This window comes from Bombina bombina, chromosome 4 (assembly GCF_027579735.1).
Source record: "Bombina bombina isolate aBomBom1 chromosome 4, aBomBom1.pri, whole genome shotgun sequence".
NCBI lineage: Eukaryota > Metazoa > Chordata > Amphibia > Anura > Bombinatoridae > Bombina > Bombina bombina.
The window spans coordinates 307,298,972-307,320,346 of NC_069502.1; the positions used below are offsets into that span (position 1 = coordinate 307,298,972).

Consider the following 21,375-nt stretch of genomic DNA (forward strand, 5'->3'; position numbering starts at 1 on the left):
CATTATCCTGGGAGACATGTGGCTCAGAAGGGAGTAACTTGTCTTTAAATGTTAAAGTAGGACAATTTGAGCCTCTAAGCATAGTAAGCATCTGTCCATAGAAATAGAGGCACCCTGCTCTGTGTCCATAACTGAACAGATCCCACTAATAATCAAAATGAGAAAATAATTAGAAAAATAATTCACACAAACCGGCAGGTCACTGTGAGGAAAAAAGTTTTGAATCTGCAGAGGAAATCCTCAGAGCGTAACTCCAAAACAGATAAAATACAGGCACCACTAACCCTCAGTCTAACTGAGGTGTCCTACTGTAATCGGACTGCCACTATATCGACTAATAAGGACTCTCCAGCTGGTGACAGAAAATCCTGCTTCCAAAACGATCCGATCGTCAAGCGCACAGCCATCAGAGAAAGATTTTCCAGACGGAGCAAACAACTCTTCTCAGCGTAAAGCCGGAAGAGCAGAGAGTCATGTGATCGGCAGATAAAAAGTAAACAGTAAAAAGCGTGTGTTCTAGGACAGTTCCAATGTTCACAAACACTCAGCAAAATAAAGTCTAATTCTCTATCTCCCGCACATGAAAACTGAGCAGATCAAAGTAGGGAAAACTAAACCCTCTTATAAAAACCTTCAGCCACACAATATTCTCAAAATAGGGGAAAAGAATTAACTCTTAAGTCTCCTTCATAAATTAGTTCCTCTAATACATACAAATATGCCTGCAGACTGCCCTTGTTTGTATCCTGAATAAAAGGATAAACTGAGTCCCAAAAGATCCAATACAGGATTTAACCCTTAAAGTGCAAAAAGCACTTACCTGAGAATCCTGCTGTCGGGCATAGAGACAGCTACAGGGGTGTGATAGATATTCCACTCTCTATCAGGTACCTGTAGACAAAGAATGAACAGAGTAACTAACTCTGGCTTTTTGCAAAGGGGTAGCAAGTGTGTTAGAAATAAAGCAAGGACTAACTACCCACTTTCTAAGTGCTAAAGGCCACAATTACTCTTACCAAGGAGATTGACATGGATTTAGCCAGACCCCAATCCTTGCTTGCAGGGAAAAGTATCCATTAAAAAGATTAATCTTCTCAGACACTTAACTTTGCCGTCCTCCTGGGGGTTATAGGTAAGGGAAGTGACACTTAACAGCTCTGCTGGGGTGCTCTTTGCCTCCTCCTGCTGGCCAGGAGTTGAATACCCCACTAGTATTTGGAATGACGTCGGGGACTCTCCATGCTATAGGAAAGAAATTACATTTTTGTGCCATTTTCTATTGTGATTAGAAAATTTCAAAGACATTTTATTGTCCAACATTTAGCCTCATTGAAACCTTCCTAAAATACAAACAATTTAGGAGTTTATTTATATAAATAAAAAATAACAACTAAAAATTTATAATATATTGGGCCTGATTATGAGTGTAGCGTCAAACGTTTATCCGTGAGCAATAAGTGATTTATTGCGGATGTTTGTGCTTGTCGGGTTTACCGCTCGTATTGCAAGTTAAAAGTAAACATGTTTGCTTAAGTGCAATCACAATTTACGCAACAATGATTACCGCAAATTCAGAGCTCTGATTAAATGTTCCGCAAAACTAAAAATTTGCACAAAACACATCAAAAATACACTACAAAGTACAGTTACACTCATTATAACAATATCTAATAAAAATTATTTTTAAAAAAAACATTGCACACAAAAGTTATAAGGGCTCAAAGATATGAGGTCTTAGGTGTCCATGTCGGGTTAGTGCACATAAGAATATCCCATCGGGTTTTGCGCGGAAGTGGGGTGTTAGTTTTTTTTTCTCCATTGACTTCTATGGGGGAATACGTAAACTCGCATGCAATATTCTAAGTTCGACTTTTTACGCTTGATGATTTACTTCTCGGTCATAATACGAGTGCAACTCAACGCACGCAAAAAAATTATGTCTAGCACAGTTAACGCTCAAGTGGGAGCGTTAATTAGCACTCTACTTGTAATCTCGCCCAGAATGTTTTCTTTGTGTCACCACAGTTCACTGAACTAATACACAATTTTAGGAATCAAAATCAATGGAAGAACTGAGTGAATGTAAAAATAGATAGGAGCTAAATGTTGATTGGTGGGTGCACATATATGACTTTTGTCATCGACTCACCTAATATGTTTATTCTATTGGTATCCTTTGTTAAAGGAGCAGCAATGCACTACTGTGAGCTAACTGAAGTAGATTTGATAACAGAAGTAAATTGGAAAGTTGTTTAAAATTGCATGTTCTATCTGTTAGTGCTTTACAAATAACTGATGTGTCATTTACCAAGCTACAAACTCCAGCTCTTTACTTGAGTCAGCTCTGACATTTTCATTTCCTTCTTTCTCCATCTCTATTCTTCTCACTCGCCTGCACTTGTAGGGTCAGTTTTACACCTCCAAGATCTCTATGCCACACTGAATTGGTGCTCTGTGGCTTTTCTACCTACATATGCCTAGTATGTCAGATGTAGAGGTTCTGGGGGGTTCTGGGGAGTCTGGTTATTACATAACCAGCCCCAAACTCTGAGAAGTGTCAACAGTGATACATTTGCAAAGCATTCACATTTGTGTTCATGTTCTTTGTTCAAGACACACTTTCTGGGGAACAAGATCCTACTTAGCATGTGCACAAGCTCACAGGGTATACATATACAAGTCTGTGATTGGCTGATGTCTGTCACATGATACAGGGGGCCGGAAAATGGGAGAAAAAAATAAATTTGTCAGATATAAAATCTACTGCTTATATGAAATTCAGAGTAGGTGTTAAATCATTGTCTTTTTATTATGCACATGTTAATTATGCAATCCTACTGCATTGAGTTGTCCTTTAATTGTTTAAGTGGATTGCCAAATTCTATTATTTTACTATACAGCAAGACACCCCTCTGAGAGAATTTGTTTCCAAAGCAGTTTTTGCTTTCTTCTGTTTTTCATTCTCTCCCCTATATCCCTCTATTCATATTACAGTAAAAAAAAAATAATAGAGCTGATGACAAAGAATTTCTCTTACCAAGTTTATGATCTGTTAGATCTGTACTTTTCCTCTCTGGAATAGTTCCTTCTGGATTTATTTGTAAGATTTTGTTAAGAGTAGCAATCCAATCATCCATATCCTGCTCATTTTCGGCTGCCAGCACAAAGTATGTTAAGTCATTCATTTTTAGCTCAAAGGCATGCTTCCTTAGCATTTTATTCTGATGTAAAGAGAAAGGAAAGACAAGTGTCAAGAAAGATTCCATGCATCACATACAATCAGCTTGCAATGGGAAATGGTCATGGGATTCTCTGAGGTTTCATTTAATAAACTGGATGTTACAGAGAGAAAATCACAGTATAGATACAGCCTAAAGTGACTTTGGAACATTTGTAGTGATTGAACAAATGAAAAGATTAGCAGTGAACTGATACCCATCAGTGGCATAAACTTCTTTAAATGATAACAAACTATAGCTAAGCCCAAAGGCAATGCTTTCAATGTACAGCAGTGAATTTTAAAAACAAATCAAAAGCATTTTTTGTAATATCCTAACATTTAAAAGCAAAATGCTTCTGTTAAAAGTTATTACTAGAATAACTGTTAATGTGCACAAAAGCAATTGCAGATAAAAAAACAATACACGCAAAATGTATAGGGATATTGTAGTACAAAAAGTGCATGTTCTAATTCGTCAGAGCATGTCGTTTTTGCATTACTGACCCTCAAACACTGATATATTATATGAATATAAAATAGTTAATTTTTCTTTAAGTTTGCAGGTAATTTGCACATTTGCCTTCCATTCATGCTCTATGTTCCACCAGTGATGTGCCCGTGATGTCACCACAACCTTGAATAATTACAACAATAAAAATACTTTGTGACGGTGTCTTGTCAAAATTAGCTAACTTGTCGAGATTTTCTATCTCGACCTGCGCATGCTCACAATGACATAATCACACTCCACATATGTTTGAAAGGAATGTGTAGAATGTGATTATGTAATGAAAAGCATGCATAGGTGCAGGTAGTAAATCTCAACAACCGAAAAACAACAATAGGATTGGTGATTCCCTTATCTCCACTATCTTTTTATGTCTCCGCCTAGGGAAGTACAAGGAGGTGAGGTAAACTTGGGGTGGATGCCAGAGGATCAGCGAGGGCGCTTCGCCCACCTTGAACCCCCCAGGAAGAGGCAAAAAAGATAGTGAACATGGGATAACAACATGAACTAAGCATGCGCCGCATTAACAATGGAAGTAGCGGATCAGTTCCTTCATCGAGATTTGCTACCTGCATCTGCGCATGCCATTCATTACATAATCACATTCCACACATTCCTTTCAAACATATGTGGAGTGTGATTACGTCATTGTGAGCAGGTTGAGGTAGCAAATCTTAAAAAGGTAGCTATTTTTGACAGAATACCGACACTAAGTATTTTTATTGTTATTCAAGGTTGTGGTAACATCACGGCACAGTTCCGATGTAAACACTTGCTGTAAAATGAAATCACACAATTATCTATGCGATCACGTGATTTTAAGTCCGGGATCAGATCATGGGGGATTACCTACGCTGCTAGGCATGCCCCCAGTCCAATTTTTTATTGCTTAAAATGGAGAGGCTGCAGGACGCCATATAAGGTTTAAAAGCCCAGTGGTGTTAGTATGTCATAGAATGTCCTAACGGCACGAAGGGGTTAAACCTTTGTCATGTGATGGTGTTTTTAAAACATGATTACTGTTTTAAAAACAAAAGAAAAATCAATAAACTAAGATAGAGGGGAAAGTATAAGGGGGATAAAGAAGGAAACAGAAATGTGAAAAATGGTAATGAAGTGGAGTAACAGCAATTTGGTAGGTTTGCAAGTAATCTTATCACAAACTATTTATGCATTATCAATCTATCATATAAAGATTTCAACAGAATCATTTTTGCAAAAGCATTTATCTTGCAAAAATCCACCTGATTACATTAAAAAAATAAACTACTGTAATGCTTCAATATTTAGTGCATCATTAGTAAAGAAATATGGTTATTAGTCCCCTTCAGCTTTTACCATTGCTTCTGAATATATTTCAAATGCATTCCTATATTTTGGTAATGATTGTGTAATATTGCTTTTTTCAAACAAAGTGGTAATTTGGCCTGAATATCTCAAGTCAACAGAATTCTGCATATGTAGTGAGTACTAACTCATAAGACGTAAGACAGAACACTACATTTATATATTGTATAACATTCTAAGATCATATATATGTGATACCCCACATACTATTAAAAAACCCCGGAGGGAAACAAATTAAAGGTAGGTATCCTTTGATTTAAGTGCTTTTATACAAACATTCTTCATAAAAAAGGGGTGGAAGACATTAAATTTTGGTTTATTCAATGCACTTTTCTCCCTGAACTCCAAAAAGAATTCCTATTAGACTCTATCAAATTCATTTTGGAAAGAAATTACTTTTGGTTTAATAATGAGTTTTTCTTACAGACTAGTGGTACAGCAATGGGCACTAAATTTTCACCTAGCTACGCCAACATGTACAAGGGCTACTTGGAGATAATTTGGAATAATCCATTTTTACAAGATATTGTGATTTGGATTAGATGCATCAATGATATCTTGGTAATTTGAAAGGGCAATGACTTAGATCTAAAGAGTTTCATCTCATATATCAATAGCAATAATTGTAATCTAACCTTTACAGATAAAATAAATGAAGTTGAGATATAATTTTTCCACCTTATCTTGTTTAATGAAAATGGGAATATCCTAACCAAATTGTACAAAAAGTCAACAGATAGTAACGGTTATCTGAATGCAAAGAGTGGGCACCATCCGACTGGATAAAAAATATTCCATTTGGTCAGTTCCAACGCTTGTGGAGGAACTGTACCAAATGGGAGGATTTTAATAGAAGAAGCGTTGGAATTAAAAGAAAAAAATATTATGAAAGGATATTCTAATAAGGTAATTGAGGATGCTTATCAGAGAGCAGTAAATTTATATTGAGACACTTTTCTTAAAACTAATAGTAATTGCTCTAAGAGAAACAAAAGTAGACATGACACACTAGGAGTGGCAATGATTACCACATACAATGAGGGAGCAGATAAGATCAGAACAATAATATAGAAGCATTGGCATATCCTAAAAAAAGATGAACTGTTACAGGATATCACTGTGACCGAACAAAAAATATTTTCAAAAAGAACAGGAACTTTAGATCCATTCTGGCCCCAAGTAAAATAAAAAGCAAAAATAAAGAAACTAAATGGTTAGAAGTTAGATCAAATGGTTTCTTCAAATGCAATAGAGCAAATTGCATAGCTTGTATCCACCATTTTTCAGACAATAAAGCAAAAAAATAAATCACGTCTAACACTAATGACATTGTTGCTGATATCCACACTCTGATGAATTGTAGAACAGAATTTGTAGTTAGTCTGCTACAATGTGGGTGTGGCCTCCAATATGTTGGTCACACCACACGCCCCTAAAGGAAATGTCTCCTTGAACACATTACCAATATTAAGAATGGCGAAAAAACACAAAATTTATCAGCACATTATAGATATTACCATAATAAGGATTCATCTTGTATTAGGGGTACTATCATTGAACAGATTAAACCGAACACAAATGAAGACAGGGAAATACTCTTAAAAAAAAGGTAAACCTTTTGGATCCACACTTTGTCCTTTTTATTTTCTATTTTCCTTTTTGTGTTTATAGCCCCACTATATTGAGACATATATGTCCCTCTATTATATATTTTGATTATATATTTAGGTTCCACGTGATTAGAGTCATATATAATAATAATAATATTATTATTATCATTGTTTTTAGCATCCTTTTATTATTGTATCTAAGATCTTTCTTTTTACTAGATTTTTTTAAAGTAAATTCTATTTGCATGGATTTTATTATTTTTTTCTTTTATATATATATATATATATATATATATATATATATATATATATATATATATATATATATATAAAACTTGAATTTTTCTGTTATTCAGTTTTTATAGTCTATATATGACCATTAGTGGCTTTTTTGCCTAACCTGTAAGATTAATTTTAATTTTATATTTATTTTTTATATTGTGTTGTGTGACTACTATGCTAAATTAATCCTCTGAAAAATAGTCTCTCCTCGGTGAAGAGTTTCTCCTGCTCCTTTTATTATGATTATTATTCTAAATCTAATTAACTATAAGTTTATATTGTATTAGATTGTAATATATTTACTCTGGTTTCAGGAGTATACCTCCTTAAATATAATTGCTTTAACATAGCAGGTAAAGATCAATTCTTCAAGAGATAATCCACCTTTAATCACATTAGATTGTGGTCATGTTATGGTGTCACATGACCGCTAGCAACCAATCACACACCTCGAACATCGATTCAGGTGCAGAGCCGCTTTCTTTAAATTCTCAGACTGGCACACATATTGCAATCCCCTCTCAAGAAGAAGGATACCCCTTCCTGCATAAGACTTTGGAGATTGCCAGTTACCGCTCACCATTATATTGTACCTCTTTTGCCCGATCATACCTCATTGTGTTTGAGGTCTTGTTTGTGAGTGCATACTGCTTTACTTTTGTTTTAATGTTTATAATAAACTGTACTTCACTATATATATTTTTTGTTGTGGTACGTTTATTTTTATGAAACTCACTATCTGGCATAGAGACTGTTCCTATGAGAGGTTCTCTGCCATACTACAAGAGTGATATGGATACCAGACCTCGAAAGTCTGTGACACTAACGTTCCATCACAGAATCCCCACTGGAGCGCTGCTCTATCCTTTCTAATCGGCTACTTACATCATATGGATTGAGGTATTACATAGTAAGTGTCCAGTGTTTGGGGTTTTGTACCCCAAATCATATTGGTTCTTTCTGTGATTATTGCAATATCATTTGGAGTGGTCCTCTCACTGTGGCACTGATTATACCATCTTTTTCTTGTATATTCTACTGAGGACTTGGTAAGCCTCTATATCTGTGTATTGGCTGTCTGCTCCAGTGGGACTATTCTTGCTAGCAGCTGTTCATTTTATATTTATATGTATATTTATGCTTATTTTTTATATTTGTGCATATTATTGCTTTTTAACTACATATATATATATATATATATATATATATATATATATATATATATATATATATATATATATATATATATATATATATATATATATATATATATATATATTGCTTTTGTATTTTATGTTATTCTATTTTATTTCATTTTCTATATACAGGTGAAACTCGAAAAATTAGAATATTGTGCAAAAGTTCATTTATTTCACTAATGCAACTTAAAAAGTGAAACTAATATATGAGATAGACTCATTACATGCAAAGCAAAATAGTTCAAGCCGTGATTTGTCATAATTGTGATGATTATGGCTTACAGCTCATGAAAACCCCAAATCCACAATCTCAGAAAATTAGATTATTACATGCAATCAATAAAACAAGGATTGTACATAGAACAATATCAGACCTCTGAAAAGTATAAGCATGCATACTGTATGTACTTGGTTTGGGCCCCTTTTGCAGCAATTACTGCCTCAATGCGGCGTGGCATGAAAGCTATCAGCCTGTGGCACTGCTGAGGTGTTATGGAAGACCAGGATGCTTCAATAGCGGCCTTCAGCTCTTCTGCATTGTTCGGTCTCATGTCTCTCATCTTTCTCTTGGCAATGCCCCATAGATTCTCTATGGGGTTCAGGTCAGGCGAGTTTGCTGGCCAATCAAGCACAGTAATCCCATGGTCATTGAACCAGGTTTTAGTGCTTTTGGCAGTGTGGGCAGGTGCCAAGTCCTGCTGGAAAATGAAGTCAGCATCCCCATAGGGCTCGTCTGTGGAAGGAAGCATGAAGTGCTCCAAAATCTCCTGGTAGATGGCTGCATTGACCCTCGACTTAATGAAGCACAGTGGACTAACACCAGCAGATGACATGGCTCCCCAAATCAACACAGACTGTGGAAACTTCACACTGGACTTCAAGCGTCTTGCATTGTGTGCCTCTCCATTCTTCCTCCATACTCTGGGTCCTTGGTTTCCAAATCAGATGCAAAATTTGATCTCATCAGAAAAGAGGACTTTGGACCACTGAGCAACAGACCAGGTCTGTTTTTCTTTAGCCCAGGTAAGACGCTTCTGACGTTTTTTGTTGTTCAGGAGTGGCTTGACAAGAGGAATACGACATTTGAAGCCCATGTCCAGGATCCATCTGTGTGTGGTGGCTCTTGATGCACTGACTTCAGCCTCAGTCCACTCCTTGTGAGAGTCCCCAACACTTTTGAATGGCCTTTTCCTGACAATCCTCTCAAGGCTGCGGTCATCCCTGCTGCTTGTGCCCTTTTTTCTTCCACACTTTCCCTTCCACATAACTTTCTATTAATGTGCTTTGATACAGCACTTGGGGAACATCCAACTTCTTTTGCAATTACCTTTTGAGGGTTTCCCTCCTTATGGAGGGTGTCAATGATGGTTTTCTGCACAACTGTCAGGTCAGCAGTCTTTCCCATGATTGTGATTCCTACTGAACCAGACTGAGAGACCATTTAAAGGTTCAGGAACCCTTTGCAGGTGTTATGGCTTAATTAGCTGATTAGAGTGGGACACTTTGAGTCTAGAATATTGCACCTTTTTCACAATATTCAAATTTTCTGAGATTGTGGATTTGGGGTTTTCATGAGCTGTAAGCCATAATCATCACAATTATGACAAATCACGGCTTGAACTATCTTGCTTTGCATGTAATGAGTCTATCTCAAATATTAGTTTCACCTTTTAAGTTGCATTAGTGAAATAAATTAACTTTTGCACGATATTTAAATTTTTCGAGTTTCACCTGTATGTATTTACCTCTTGAGGTATAGTGTAGGGTTTTTGATCTTTATTTTTATTAACATTTATATATTAACTTGCATTTTTTTTTTTTTTTTTTTTTTCAACCATTTACATATACTGGATATAGTTAAAATGATATATCAAGCTGTACCAGATAAGGGGCCAGATTACAAGTGGGCGCTAAAAGTTACGCACAAGCAAAAAGGGGTTTATCGAGGGTGTTTGCATACGTCGGGTTTAACGCTCGTATTACAAGTTGAAAGTGAGCTTAATTGAGACATACACTAGAATGATTACCGCATATATGTGTATATATGTGATCACCAAGTATATGTGTGTATACAGTATGTATTTACAGACATACATACACATATGAACACTCGATATTTCTATATATTTCTGTAAATAAATTCCATCAAATTGGTCAGTATTGCTTCAGACTTGAAAAAGGAAGACATTCTTCCGAAAGCTTGTCATCTTATAAATGTATAGTTAGTTCAATAAAAGTATCATTGCTCAATGCAATACTCTTGTTATTTTGATATCTAAATCTCTGGACTAACACGGCTACTCCAATATATATATATATATATATATATATATATATATATATAGATAGATAGATAGATAGATAGATAGATAGATAGATAGATAGATATTGTACCAAAATACTATTATATATATATATATATATATATATATATATATATATATATATATATATATATATATATATATATGAATAAATAAAACATATTCTGCTATGTGAAGAACATTGATTGTAAAATATTCATATTTTCATGTCAGTTTAGAGCATTTGAAAATATGCGATTGGGTTTACGAGCGAGTAGGATGTTAGGTTTGCTCCTTTGACTCCTTTGGGGGAATACGTTAACACCGTCACGATATTCGAAGATAGTCTTTTTGTGTGCATTGGGTTAGCGTACAAGCGAAAAATTTTTACTTTCAACTTGTAATACAAGCGCTACCCGATGCACAAAAAGTTTACTGCTGGCACAGTTAGCATGTGAGCAGGAGCGTTAAATACTGATCCACTTGTAATCTAGCCTAAAATGAGAAGACAAGATGGTAGATGGTTTTGGCAATTGCATATTTTGGCCTAAACCGAACAGGGCAGGAGGATTTGGTGGTAGTGCTATGCCATAATAACTTCCCAGTCCTATGTTCTCCTAATGCTTAATTATTACAAATCAGTTATCTTATGTATGAGGAAAATATGAGATATATAATAATTGTTGAGGCTGGGGGTTTCATGTGAGGGGGCAACACAAAAACTAAATACAGTACTGTGTTTTGACAAAGTTTGTTGGCACTTCTCATTATAGCACATATCCTACGTTGTATTCAAATAAATGCATGTTGGCATGTGACAATACAACAGTTCATGCACACTACACCTTTGTACATAAATTGGTGCAAAACAAAAACAGACTCATGGATACTTAATACATAGAGTATGCACTAATGCCTTTTTAAAGGGATGTTAAACAGTCTGTTTCAATGTTGTAATAAAAAAAGCACTAAGCAGTGGCTTATACTTAATAGAGATCATTGCAATATGTATTATTTATCATTTTAAATGGATTTTATCTTTTATTTCACATCACATTTGTGCATTGTCCATTACTTCCTGTCACAGCCCTACAAGGAGGAGAAGGCCTATGCAAGAAGGTTTATCTTAGCCTGATGTCATAAAACTTCTGTAGTGACACAAGCTGGTTTACTATAAGTGAATAGACAAGATAGCAGGGAGTCGCCCATATTCAGATCAACCAGAATGTAACCTAATTTGCCACAATCTCAGCTCTCTTATCTTACTGAGGGCAGTGGCTACACTGAGAATTTCTAAGTGCTAAGTCACTGTTCGCTGATTTTTTTACACAATCTATTTCCTTTTATGCTTACATTGATTTAGCACATTTGTTTTTACAAAAGAAGCACTGTTATCCCTTTAATATATTGTACACAGCCCATGTTGTGCCTAATTGCAATGTTCATCAGCCTTCTATGGTTGAAAAGAGGCTAATGTAACATGCAAATGAGCTGGCATTAAAGGGGCATGAAACCCAAAAATGTCTTGTTCATAATTCAGATAGAGCAAACAATTTTTTTTAAAAAAAGCTTACAATTTACTTCTATTATCAGCTTTGCTTCTTTCTCATGTTAATCTTTGTTGAAGAAATATCTAGATAGATAGCGTGCACATGTCTGGACCACAACATGGCAGGAAAAAGTGCCGCCATCTAGTGTTCTTGCTTATGTATAACATTCTCGCAAAACTGCTGCTATATAGTACTGAAGATACGTGCACTCTCCTTAGCTTACCTTCCTGCTTTTCAACAAAGGATACTAAAAAAACGAATTAAATCTGATAATAGAAGTCAATTTGAAAGTTGTTTAAAATGATAGGCTCTATCAGAATCGTGAAATAAAATGTTTGTGTTGTTGTATGTCCCTTTAAAACCGTTTTCTAGCAAGTGCACACTATTGCTTTCAATTTACCCTTACCTGAATAACTCCAGTGCACGAATCTAAAAAAATACATCCCTTTGGTTCCTTTGATATTTTTTCATCTTTGTAAAAATTCATAATGTAAGAGTTATCTGATAACTGTGTAAGCTGGAAGAATCGTTTTTTGAAGGACTGTAAAGAAAAGACAGTTACAAATTTAGGCCAGACGCAATATTCATAGACAGAAAGACAACATTATTTTTTTTTTTGTATTATTATTATTTATTTATACAATATCTTGACTGCCAAAGAAAGATGCCAAACATTGTTACACTATCTCTGGTAGCTACGAAGATAAAGTCATCATTGAAAAAAGGAATCAAAATAATACCCAGCTGTGTTCCAACTGCTGGAGACCTAACATCTAATTATACGGACACAGAGTAACGTTGTCTACTTACACGCACAGTAACGCTATTGTTTACAGTGTTATTGAAATTCCCTTTATACAGCCAGCCAGATCTGAAAACTCCTGTTCCTCCTCCCCCCCCACCGCCTCCTCCTTTAGAAGACGAGAGGGAAGTCGTATCCTGAATAAGATAAAATAATACATTTTTTTTTAATGAAATAATGGAACAATGCAACTACGCTTTACACAGATTTGTCTCAGATAAGTCAAGTGAAATTATTTTTCAACAGGTTTCCAGCTCGGTAGAAAATAAATTCTTATAGCTTACTTCATCCTTGTCTGCATCTTCATGATCCAGTTCAAATGAATGTGAAGGCAGCTTTTCTATCTTGGTATAATTTCTGTATAAAGAAAAACAATAAAACTTTATTGATGTAATACTTAAAACCCATTATGAACTACACTAGTTAAAAAGGTCCAGTCTACACCGCTTAGTCATCTTAAAGGCTTACCTTAGAATAAAGGGATAGTCAACCCAAATTTATACTTCTATGATTCAGAGCATGTAATTTTAAGCAACTTTCTTATTTACTCCTATTATCAATTTTTCTTTGTTCTCTTTGTATCTTTATTTGAAAAACAGGAATTTTGATTCAGCACAAGGGTACCGCTTGCTGATTGGTGGCTAAATGCATCCACTAATCAGCAAGCGCTATCCAGGGTTCTGAACCAAAAATGACCTGGCTCGTAAGCTTACATACCTTCTTTTCAAATAAAGATACCAAGAGAATGAAAAAATGATAATAGGAGTAAATTAGAAAGTTGCTTAAAATTGCATGCTCCATCTAATCACAAAATAAAAAAATGTGGGTTCAGTATCCCTTTAAGCTGCAAATGGCAAGCTACAATGGAAATACTGCAATTTCTTCTGTACTCATTTTTTTTTATCAGTGCCAGGTGCCCCCTGTCACATTTTCTCTCCCCTGAGAACAGTTTGTCACTTCCAGGGACTTACAAGTTCAGCTCCATTTTTTAGAGAATTGAGTGAGGTTTGCTCATGTGAGCGTCAGCATGATCATTTCACTGCATGAGGGTGAGTTTAAGAGACCCAGACTCTATTTAAGCCCTTTAAACATGTTAATTAAACATAGTCCACATTTGAAGGGACATTGAACCCAATTTTTTTCTTTCATGATTCAGATAGAGCATGCAATTTTAAGCAACTTTCTCATTTACAATTTTTCTTCATTCTCTTGCTATCTTTATTTGAAAAAGAAGGCATCTAAGCTAAGGAGCGAGACAATTTTTGGTTCAGTAAACTGGACAGCACTTTTATTGGTGGGTGAATTTATCCACGGATAAGCAAGAACAACCCAGGTTGTTCATCAAAAATGGGCCGGCATCTATACTTACATTCTTGCTTTTCAAATAAAGATACCAAGAGAATGAAGAAAATTTGATAATAGGAGTAAATTAGAAAGTTGCTTAAAATTGCATGCTCTATCTGAATCACAAAAGAAAACATTTGGGTTCAGTGTCTCTTTACTAATGACAAAATTACTGCCTGTATTGGCTATTCTATAATGTTATGTACTTTTACAGTCCTAGGTTTATGGACTTCATAGCAGCACATAAAATTTAACCACAAAGGGTTCTAATTTGAACATCATGTAATAAACTAGCTTCTTCAACTTTAATCAAGATGTTTTTAAAAACATAATACACTTTTTTTTGTTAAATAAAGTAGAGTTTTTGGAAGTTGCTCCTATTACCAAATGCAACCTGCATTTCCTGTTTCAATTTAATTTGAAACATTTTAACATTTTAAAAAATATATTGGAATGTATATAACCGATGCTTTATCATATACAGTATATGTTTACATTTATATATGAATATAATTTTTTATTTTTTTTTGACGATTGGATTTTTCTTGCAATTTTTGAGCAATCACACCAGTAAACAAATTTCTTTTGAGACAAAAAACTGAACCTCTTAATGTAAAGTATCCAACATATATATTAACAAGTAAAGGTGCCCTTGAGGATTTTTGACACGTTTAGTTTTATGTATCACTGTTAATGCATGCTAAGTTAATAATGTTTTTTTAATATTCTTAAAATAAATAAACAACAATTAGTCAGGTTTATAATAACTTTTCATGTTACTTTATCTCTATATCGATAAAAACCCCCATCAATTTTCTTATATTTATGTAACTACATCACACTTCACCTCATATTGGGTTTGATCACAATCCTATAGATGAACATCAGAAGATTTATCTACAAAAATTGCCATAGACTTTAATGTTGATTTCTCTGCTGAAAATCATTAGATACTTTTTTTTCTAAAAAATTGACATCAATTTGAACCAGGCAGAAAGTTTGACCAGACCGCACCTAACAGACAGCGTCTCAGTCGTAAGCTGTTCCCTTGTAACTATTTATTACTTTTGTACAAACTGCTCACAATATAAATTTGCTATAATGTAAATTATATCTTTATTTCTAATAATTGGCTAATAAATTACTGCCGTCATTGTATTTGATAATGTCAGGAAACAGATTTATTTTAATAGGAATTTGTCTCACTCCAAGGGGCTGATTTATCAATGTCTGGCAGACATGATCCGCTGTATTGAATCATGTCCGCCAGACATCGCTGAATGCTGACAGCATACACTGTCGGCATTTAACATTGCACAAGCAGTTCTGGTGAATTGCTTGTGCAATGCCGCCCCCTGCAGATTCACGGCCACTAACAGGGGGTGTCAATCAACCCGATCGTACACGATCGGGCGGATTGCAGCCACAGCCTCAGAGGAGGTGTATGAGTTAAGGAGCAGCGGTCTTAAAACCGCTGCTTCTTAACTCCTGTTTTCGGAGAGTATGAAGGTTCACATGGAAACAGCTGCATTGGGGCCGATTCGGGCAATGGTAAATTGTAATAGGAAGAAGCTAGATTAGTAATAATGGAATCCCCCAAGACTACAAAACCATAAAGGAATTATTCTTTCATAAATAGAATCTAGGCCATTATTAACGGATCTTAATTTATCAATACATAATTCATGCAGCTGCCTAGAGGAGCTAATTTACAGGACTAATACTTGTCCAGTCACATAATGCAGTTGTGCAGTCATACAAAGCTTTAGTCAATAAGGCTCCATTTATCATAGGTTGGGCGAATATGATCTGTGCTAGCGGACCTCACTGCGAGCAGACAGCATATGCTATCTGCATTTAACATTGCACAAGAAACCAGCAATGCTTGTGCAATGTTGTCCCCTGCTTGCTGGCCACTAGCAAGGGCTGTCAATCATCCCAATTGGATCGGATTGGGATGATTTCAGTTGTGGTAGACAGGTTAAGGAGCAGCGGTCTTAAAGGGTAGTAGGATATTTGAAACAACTTTCCAATTTACTTCTGTTATCAATTTTGCTTAGTTCGCTTGTTATTCTATTTAGGAGTATGCACGTGTTTATAGCCATCTGGCGGCAGTGTTTGCAACATTTTTTACTGCAGTGTAACTTCTGCCATAGACTGCTAAAGGCACATGCCCACTCCTGATCTTCCTTTCAGCCTACCTAGGTTTAACCTTTGGCAAAGGATAACAAAAGAACAAAGCAAATTTGATAAAGTAAATTGGAAAGTTGTTTAAAATGACATGTTCTGTCTGAATCATAAATGTTTAATTTTGACTTTACTGTCCCTTTAAAGACCGCTGCTACTTAACTATCATTTCTGAAGCAGCAACTGCTGCTTTGTAAATGAAGCCCAATGTCTTTGTACATAGTTTACCAGTAGAATTAACCAGTGGCTGCCTATGCTTATTTATAGCCTCTAGTTATCACACTGTTATGGTTCTGGACAGGCAGCCTGGAAGTGTATGCAAATTGAGAACCCTTTATGGTGATAAGAATACAGACTGGTTCCTGCCATCTCTCTGCCTATGGATGCCATACATCTCGCCTGCTATTATTATAAACAAAGGTTAAAGCAAAAAAGCCTGTATTTTTCTCTATTTTTGACACAAAGCCCAAATTTCATTAATTTCTGTGGGCCAGATTACAAGTGGAGCACAAATTAACACTCCCGCTTAAACGTTAATTGAGCTGGAAGTAACTCGTTGGGTTGCGCTCATATAATGAGTTGAAAGTAAATTTTGCGCTAACCCTATGAGCATAAAAAGCACACCCCACTCTCGCGCAAACCCAATTGCATATTATCAAGTGTGCTAACCCGACATGAAAATATGAATATTTCACATTCCAACATTCTGCACGTAACAAAATTTGTTTTATTTATTCATAAATACATATTTCTACATATATGGATACATCTGAATAAGGAACAAACAAATCAACTGGTTAACATCACTTTCTTAGATTACAGACACTGAAGGCTATTCTGAGCTCAGCTATTTGGCAAATATAATCAAGACATTATGCGAGAAAAGTACTATTTTCCTTCCAGGAAGATTACTAGAAATATTATGTTACTTATAAAAAATATTTGTATCTCTATTCAACACAGCCAGTCAGATTGATAGTGCATTGATAGTACATGTGTTATAATAAACTCAGTGTTCACATAAGATTTACAATGACCCACAAGCCCCCTTAGTTGACAAACAGAAGCTTGATATCTATAAAGAGAGAAGTTCTACAAATTCTTACTGTTGTAGCTGCCTGAAATTTCCAGCATACTGCTCATACTTGTAGTTCACTACATGCCAATGTGAATTGTAATATTTACAGGCCTAGAAGAAAAAAAAGAGAATGTAGTTAGATAAAAGCACAAATATAAAAATCTGAAAAATGTTGCTTTTAAAATGTCAGCCAATACTTGAAATAAAACAATAACAATAAACTATATGTGTAAATTTATAGAGCATGTGAAACATTTCACATAAATAGATTGAACGGGTTCTAGATTTACTTGGTCTCAGAATGATATAAAATTAGAGGTAATCTAAAAACAAAAACAAGGACATGTGTTCAGATCTATGTATTATTGAGACTGTCTTGGGTACAGTTTATTCACTTTAACTCTTTAGATGTTGGTGTGTCCAGTGTAATAGAAGTGAGAAATAATTTGGATTTACTATAATTGCAGCCCCCATACTGTGCAACATTATTTTCTATTTGTAACAGAAAATATATCCATGACTGTAACACACTTGTTCAATAAAAAAAGTCTGACAATAGCAGAGCACTTATTGGTCAACAATACTTGTAATTTAGTTATATGGCATTTTGGCTCAGTATTTTGGCTCATCACATATAGAAACTCATACTTGCATGAATATCTGTAAGACACATTTCTAGTACATTTTATTACATACTATACAAATTATTTGTCTAGCACTGTACACAGCACAGTGTTGACAGAACCAACGCAAATAAACAAATGCATTTAGTATGTCTAGACAAGAGAATGCAACATATACAGTATGTACAGGAGTGTCTGGAGGGGAGGGTCACAGAAGGCAAATGTCACCCCACTGAAATGTGCAGCTAATATCTAAGCATAAGTATTCACTACAATAAGACACCATTTTCAAAATGTGCAGCTTGTGTGTATCTCAAGACACTCTCTACTTCTGTTAGTCACCACTAATATTAAGGCAATTTTATTTTATTTGTCCCCTTGGGGGTATTTCTGCAGATGCCAGGTACTGTATATGGAGTCCTTGCCTGAGTTGTTTATAGTCTAATTAGGAATGGGCAAGTCCTACATACATGTGGGTGATCAGGTAAATGTATTTCTCCTGTTAAGTGTAGTCAGTCCACAGGTCATCCATTACTTATGGGATTATAACTCCTCCCTAACCGGAAGTGCAAGAGGATCACCCAAGCAGAGCTGCTATATAGCTCCTCCCCTCTACGTCATATCCAGTCATTCTCTTGCACCTAACTAAAGATAGGACGTGTGAGAGGACTGTGGTGTGTTAACCTTAGTTTTTATTTCTTCAATCAAAAGTTTGTTATTTTAAACGGCACCGGAGTGTGTTGTTTGTTCTCAGGCAGCATTAGAAGAAGAATCTGCCTGAGTTTGTCTATGATCTTAGCGGTCGTAACTAAGATCCACTTGCTGTTCTCGGCCATTCTGAGGAGTGAGGTAACTTCAGAACAGGGGATAGCATGCAGGGCCCACCTGCAAGGAGGTATGTGCAGTAAATTATTTTCTAAGGAATGGAATTGACTGAGAAAATACTGCTAATACCGATGTAATGTAAGTGCAGCCTTAAATGCAGTAGTAGCGACTGGTATCAGGCTGATATGTATGTATGTATACTCTGAGGTATTTCTGGGGAATGGAATTTCACTAAGAAAATACTGTCAATATTAAAGTAATATTTGAGCCTGCACTGCAGTGAAAGCGACTAGCAGCAGGCTTATTAATAACACTTCATAATTTTCAATTTTTAAAACGTTTACTGGCATGTTAATCGTTTTTTCTGAGGTACTTGGTGATAAAACTTTATGGGCATGATTTTTACCACATGGCTGTCGTTTTTTTCTGAATAAAAACAGTTTACTGAGCTTCCCCACTGTTGTAATATGAGTGGGAGGGGCCTATTTTAGCGCTTTATTGCGCAGTAAAAATTTAGTCACAGTCTTCCTATTTCTTCCTCCCTGATCCAGGACGTCTCTACAGAGCCCAGGGGTCTCCAAAACTAGTTTTGAGGGAGGTAATCAGTCACAGCAGACCTGTGACAGTGTGTTTGACTGTGATAAAAACGTTTATTATTTCAACTGTTATCCGTTTTGGGTATTAAGGGGTTAATCATCCTTTTGCTGGTGGGTGCAATCCTCTGCTAACTTTATACATTTTCTGTTAAAATTTGGTTGTTTTAACATATTTGGTTCATTGTTAATTCAACTGTGTCACATTTTTATGTTTCTTAAAGGCGCAGTAGCGTTTTTTATATAGCTTGTAAATTTATTTAAAAGTTTTTTTCCAAGCTTGCTAGTGTTATTGCTAGTCTGTTTAAACATGTCTGACACAGATGAATCTGTTTGTTCACTATGTTTAAAGGCCAATGAGGAGCCCAATAGAAATTTGTGCACTCAATGTATAGATGTTACTTTGAATAAAAGTCAAACTTTATATGTTAAAAAAATATCACCAGACAACGAGGGGGAAGTTATGCCGACTAACTCTCCTCACGTGTCAGTACCTTCGCCTCCCGCTCAGGAGGTGCGTGATATTGTGGCGCCAAGTACATCAGGGCGGCCCATACAAATCACTTTGCAAGACATGGCTAATGTTATGACTGAAGTACTATCTAAATTGCCAGAATTAAGAGGTAAACGCGATCACTCTGGGGTAAGAACAGAGTGCGCTGATAATAGTAGAGCCATGTCTGATACTGCGTCACAATTTGCAGAACATGAGGACGGAGAGCTTCATTCTGTGGGTGACGGATCTGATCCAAGTAAACTGGATTCAGAAATTTCAAATTTTAAATTTAAGCTTGAGAACCTCCGTGTATTACTAGGGGAGGTATTAGCGGCTCTGAATGATTGTAACACGGTTGCAATTCCAGAGAAAGTATGTAGGCTGGATAAATATTTTGCGGTACCGGCGTGTACTGACGTTTTTCCTATACCTAAAAGGCTTACAGAAATTGTTAACAAGGAGTGGGATAGACCCGGTATGCCCTTTTCACTCCCTCCTATATTTAGAAAAATGTTTCCAATAGATGCCACCACACGGGACCTATGGCAGACGGTCCCTAAGGTGGAGGGAGCAGTTTCTACTCTGGCTAAGCGCACCACTATCCCGGTGGAGGATAGCTGTGCTTTTTCAGATCCAATGGATAAAAAGTTAGAGGGTTACCTTAAGAAAATGTATGTTCAGCAAGGTTTTATATTACAACCCCTTGCGTGCATCGCGCCTGTCACTGCAGCGGCGGAATTCTGGTTTGAGTCTCTGGAAGAGACCCTTAGCACAGCTCTATTGGATGAGATTATGAACAAGCTTAAAGCCCTTAAGCTAGCTAATTCATTTATTTCTGATGCCGTAGTACACTTAACCAAACTTACGGCTAAGAACTCCGGATTCGCCATTCAAGCGCGCAGAGCGCTGTGGCTTAAATCCTGGTCAGCTGATGTGACTTCTAAATCTAAATTGCTTAATATTCCTTTCAAAGGGCAGACATTATTCGGGCCCGGCTTGAAAGAAATTATCGATGACATTACTGGAGGTAAGGGCCATGCCCTGCCTCAAGATAGGGCCAAACCAAAGGCTAAACAGTCTAATTTTCGTGCCTTTTGTAACTTCAAGGCAGGAGCAGCATCAACTTCCTCCGCTCCAAGACAGGAAGGAACTGTTGCTCGCTACAGACAGGGCTGGAAACCTAACCAGTCCTGGAACAAAGGCAAGCAGGCCAGAAAACCTGCTGCTGCCCCTAAGTCAGCATGAAGTGAGGGCCCCCGATCCAGAAACGGATCTAGTGGGGGGCAGACTTTCTCTCTTCGCCCAGGCTTGGGCAAGAGATGTCCAGGATCCCTGGGCGTTGGAGATCATATCTCAGGGATATCTTCTGGACTTCAAAGCTTCTCCTCCACAAGGGAGATTTTATCTT

The 21,375-nt window shown here is 36.2% G+C and overlaps 1 protein-coding gene across 1 annotated transcript in view; it reads right to left on the reverse strand.

Annotated features, from left to right (window-relative positions):
- DOCK10 (dedicator of cytokinesis 10) overlaps positions 1–21,375 on the reverse strand; it is a 618,846-nt gene that overhangs the window by 389,135 nt on the left and 208,336 nt on the right. Inside the window, 5 exon segments of the mRNA XM_053710021.1 lie at positions 3,038–3,221; positions 12,426–12,560; positions 12,830–12,958; positions 13,106–13,178; positions 17,459–17,541. Coding sequence (XP_053565996.1) covers positions 3,038–3,221; positions 12,426–12,560; positions 12,830–12,958; positions 13,106–13,178; positions 17,459–17,541 — 604 coding nt within the window.